Source organism: Vespa velutina, chromosome 2 (assembly GCF_912470025.1).
Source record: "Vespa velutina chromosome 2, iVesVel2.1, whole genome shotgun sequence".
Lineage (NCBI taxonomy): Eukaryota > Metazoa > Arthropoda > Insecta > Hymenoptera > Vespidae > Vespa > Vespa velutina.
In genome coordinates this window covers 11365047-11370046 of record NC_062189.1, presented here as the reverse complement: position 1 = coordinate 11370046, position 5000 = coordinate 11365047, and the positions used below count along the sequence as shown (strand labels likewise).

The following is a 5000-nucleotide window of genomic DNA, read 5'->3' as shown; positions in this document are numbered from 1 at the left end:
TATATATATATATATATATATAGAGGTATGCAAGAACGATGAGTTCCATATACCGGGCCAGCTTTCGCGCGTCGCAAACTGCATCGTTCAACTATGTATCCTTCCCTCTCTTTCTTTCTCTCTCTCTCTCTCTCTCTCTCTCACTCTCTCTGTCTCTCTCTCTCTCTCTCTCTCTATCTCTATCTCTTTTGTACGCGTGAGAGAGAATCTTGCCCTCGGGACGTGACTCGTAATTCTAGAGTATTATGCGGTAGCTCGATGGTGCTTTCTATCTCGGCTGACGTTTTTTGAAATCGCTACCCAAGCGGCTCCTTTTACTCGGAAGTTTAAAGTAACCAAGATCATCTCCTTGAGACGATGATTCAAAAAAAAAAATGTACGTTGAAATCGCACGATTTCAATTTTTTCGTCCTTTCGTAAATGTCAATAATTTTAAATTTCTCATATGCCTATGTAGGTATTTATACATGTTTTCTCTCTCTTTCTCTCTCTCTCTTTTTTTTTCTTTTTAATTTCTTTAAAATCATCGTCTCATAAAAGCTTCATTTCTAAACCGATAAGCGTTACCATATATAAATTGATTTGTATAAGTAACGTGAGTGCATACTCACGATGCACGTGGATACGAAGGTGGCTTACTACTTTTATGACCGCCTAGGTAATTAACCGATAAGTAGGAACAATTTACCGTGAATAACGTAACAAGTTCTAATAACTTCTAAATAACTAAACGATCGCCTAATTGACGTTTTTCGAAGGAACGAAATAGAAAGAGGATGTGAATCGCTATTTTTCTAAACGTATGTTTACAAAGATACTAAGCAAAGTTTAAGAGATATAGAAAAAATTGTTCACAGATTGAAGTATTTAAAATTGTCATAATTTGCCGTTATTTCGTATTCGTTATTATAGATAAATAATAGATAAGTTATTTTATATAAAGAAAGAGAGAGATTCGATGTAATTTTTTATAGTGAATACTGATTAATTTTTGATGATGATATTGATTAATATACGTAAGATTAGTTTGAAAGAATTGTTTGATCTCTTCCGTTTCCGTTTAGACTTTAAATGCGTAAAAAGACATGAAAGATAGAAGGAGGAAAAGGAGGAGGAAGAAATAGAAAAAGAAGAAGACAAAATCCGTCGTCGTGGCGCCCAAGGTGTGGCCGGCGCCTCTCTGCGCGAACGAGCCAAGTCATTCGAAGAATTTACGAAGCAACAAAAGTTTAAGCGGACACTTAAGAAACCAGCCGACAGTAGCGTCACTAATTTTCCTCAGCTTTTTGCGTTCTCTCTTCCCCTCTATTTCTCTCTCTCCTCCCTTTCTCTCTCTTTCTCTCTCTCTCTCTTTCTCTTTCCCTTTTTCTCCTTTTCTCTTTCTCGCCTATTTATTCGACCTTTCTTCAGCTTCATCGTCGCTTTCATCGAAACCTGGCGATCTTACTTCGATATACACGTGCCTTCGTGACTTCGTCCTTTCTTTCCTCCGACTAATTAATCTTACCGTTACGTTCCTATCCGAAAAATTAATTAACTATTTTCAAAATTATCTTCAATATTTTCTTGACAAATCTCAGATAAATGAAATTTGTCGAAACATTTATTTTATCGAAAAATTGAGAAATCTTTTGAGTAAGCGTGTATTTTTCATTTGTTGGTATGAATAAAAATTTAATGTTAATTAAAAATTTTTAGAATAATTCTCAGAGAAATCTATAAATAAAACTTGTCGAAACGTTCTGATTATTTGAAGAATTAAGTAATCTTGTAAAAAAAACACTAGTATTTGTCATAATCGGCAAAATCAATGACTATTGTTAATTAATAATTTCTAAAATTATTTTCGAAACTATTTCGACAAATTTCGGACGAATGGAATCTATAAAAACGTTTATTTCTTTTTTCGAAAAATCATGCAATATCTTGTGAGAAAAATGTTAGTATTTTTCGGGACAATTCATCGTTAAATTACTCGCATCGTTGCTAACTGACACTTTAATGATATGGTTTCTCTCTCTCTCTCTCTCTCTCTCTCTATATATATATATATATATATATATATATATATACATACATACGTACTAACGTACATATATATATATATATATATATATATATAAACGGTTCTTTATACGCTAAGATATCATACGTCACGATCCCCGAAGAAGATCCTCATTAACGATTCTCTTTTCTTTTGAGAACGAGTCCGCCGCTTGTCTAAACTAAACGACCGATGAGAACTCGCGTAGTCACGAATTGTGGGTGTTCCGACAGTAATCGCCGCCCATTTAGTATGGTAGCCTCTAAAGTGTAAAGGAAAAATGCAATGTACTTTCCTCCTTGCTTCCTGCGCATCACTGTGACCGGATCGTTGAACAAATTACATCGTTTTAACTCGGCTAAGATGAAAGATACCCAAAAACATATTAGAAAAACGTATTAAAATTGAAAAGAGAGAGAGTGAGACTAAGAGAGACAGAGAGAGAGAGACAGAGAGAGAGACAGAGAGAGAGAGAGAGAGAGAGAGAGAGAGAGAGAAAGTAAAAAAAAGCAGGCTAACTTTTGTAAATCATCGTTCCTAAGTTTGCTGATTTATGACTAACCACAATGTGTCAGATATATTACAAATATCGTGGAAATTATGCTTTTGTTTTAATTGACCGTAACTAACATGGTTTTCGGAAGAGAACAGAAAATCCATGATTTCGAATTTTCACAACAAATTTAGATGAATGAAAAGAGAGTCAGCAAATCACTTTCTTGAACGGTTAACGAGTCTAACGATTTCGGAAATATGTGTATAGAACATTCACGAAAAAACAAAAGATTGTTGAGCGGCTGGCAGACGCGACCGAATGACTCTGTACAATTTTCTGTATGGGCAAAGGATGCCGCTGTGTATTCTGAAATCTTTAAAGCGTCGGAAGAGAAAAAGTGAGAGAAAGAGAGAGAGAGAGAGAGAGAGAGAGACAGACAGAAAAGAGAGAAAGATATTGATAGACGTAACCGAGGACGAAGAAACAAAGACCTCGTGAAGGATCATTTCGAGTGTGACGAATTTCCGATGGGCGTCTATAATCTCGTTCTATTCATCAATTCTACCATGTCTCTAATCGTTCACTCCATTTAACAGTGTCACGAAATTAAATCATTTTTTATCGAAAAATGATCGAATGAAATATTTTAGTTCCTCGAAGAATTCATCTTTCTGTTAAATTTTTACAATATTTTTTTTTTATGTTTCCTGTCCATGCGCCAAGAGAGACGCATACGCATACACATGCGCGCGGGCGTGCTCGAGTTTAGAATTGTAAATAAAAAACCGAATTGTTAAGAATAGCGGAACGCGTTCCACAGGAGGAAAGATAGTCAGGATTTGAAAGAGAGATGACGTTACTTTATAACGCGAGTAAACTCATTAACAACACTATAACCGTTCTAGTCCATGGACCCAGGAGAAAAGCATGGCTTCCGTGATTTTTATCCTGGAATTCAGTCAGCCGAGATCCTCACGTTTAACCACGTAAACAACGGCTTTGTAGCCCGCCGCGATTTCCATTTACGGATTCGACACGCGTCCTCATAAAAGAACGCACCGCCGCGTGCTCTGGATCCCATGGATCGTGATGCGGATATATTTTTGATTGATTTACAGCCACGAAACTCGTGCTACGATCGAACAAAATCGAACAATTAACCATTCTCATCATCTTCATTGTTGTTATTATAAGAATAATTTTTTATCCTTTAATTTTTTAATTTGTATATACATGTATATGTGTATAAAATATATATATATATATATATATATATATATTTGTATATGTGTGTGAATGTGTATATATTACTTAATAAGTTTGGAAAGATAATCGATATAAAATATTTAACTAATTAAAGAAATACAGGAAGTTCCATAAGAGAAACTAAAAATCATTTAACTACTGGTTTAACCGAAAGTCAGATATTTTATTTCGCACTCGTAAAATATTTGACACATGAAATTACAAAATTTTTGTTAATATATTTTCTTTCTAATGCTTGTAATTCAACTGGACCTTAATTTATAATAATATAAATCCCTATACATACATACACATTCACAAATATATATAGAGAGAGAGATATATAAAGGAAGGGAGAGAAGGTAAGAGAGAGAGAGAGAGAGAGAGAGAGAGAGAGAGAGAGAGAGGTGTGTATATAAATGTTGTAATTTCTACATCAGATCTTACCTTCTATTTTGATACCACGTTTTCACTTGAGTATCAGTAAGTTGTAACTTCGCCGCGAGTTCCATTCTGTCTTGAACGCTGAGATATTTTTGTCGTTCGAAACTCTTCTCCAATGTTTGCAATTGATGATCGGTAAAAGCTGTACGAGCTTTTCGTTGTTTCTTGCTTTGAGCCGAACTCAAGGCACTGGACGAAGAACCTTTAGGATCATCTTCTTTACCACCTGCGAGAAGATAAAACAAAAGATCTTTTTTAAAACTTTTCTTTTTGAATATTAAACAGATTTAAAATTATCAATGAAATTATCTTATAAATATATATTGTTATAATAGATTAAGAAAGAATGTAGTCTTTTGTAAATTATTCTTAAACACATTAGCTTAATTCTTAAACACACTACTATTCACGACAATTATTTTGGTATATTAAAATATATCGTATATGATATATCCTATTTATATAATATACAAAAAGTCGTAATGCTTTAAGAAAATGTACAATAAAATGTCAAGTAGACATTTTCGGTAAAACTGTTTGTTGAAACTAAGTCATTTTGATCGGTGTGTAAATTTATTGTTTTCAAGAATAAACTCTGACAAAATTAACGAGGATATCAGGAATTTATTGAAAATTTTTGAAATATTACAGGACATCTATGATCCATGAATTACTCGATACTTTGAGAATCACTATAGTATAGAAATCGATGAATTCAACGATACATCGAATGAACGCATCCATGCCGAGAGAGAAAATAGTGAGAAAGAG

General features: G+C 33.9%; 1 protein-coding gene across 2 annotated transcripts in view; it reads right to left on the bottom strand.

Annotated features, from left to right (window-relative positions):
- The window catches only part of LOC124947040 (homeobox protein B-H1-like), a 24483-nt gene that overhangs the window by 6502 nt on the left and 12981 nt on the right, over window positions 1-5000 (bottom strand). For both annotated transcript variants that reach the window (XM_047488632.1, XM_047488633.1), the window contains one exon: window positions 4233-4455. In XM_047488632.1, coding sequence (XP_047344588.1) covers window positions 4233-4455 — 223 coding nt within the window. The remainder of the gene's footprint in view (window positions 1-4232; window positions 4456-5000) is intronic.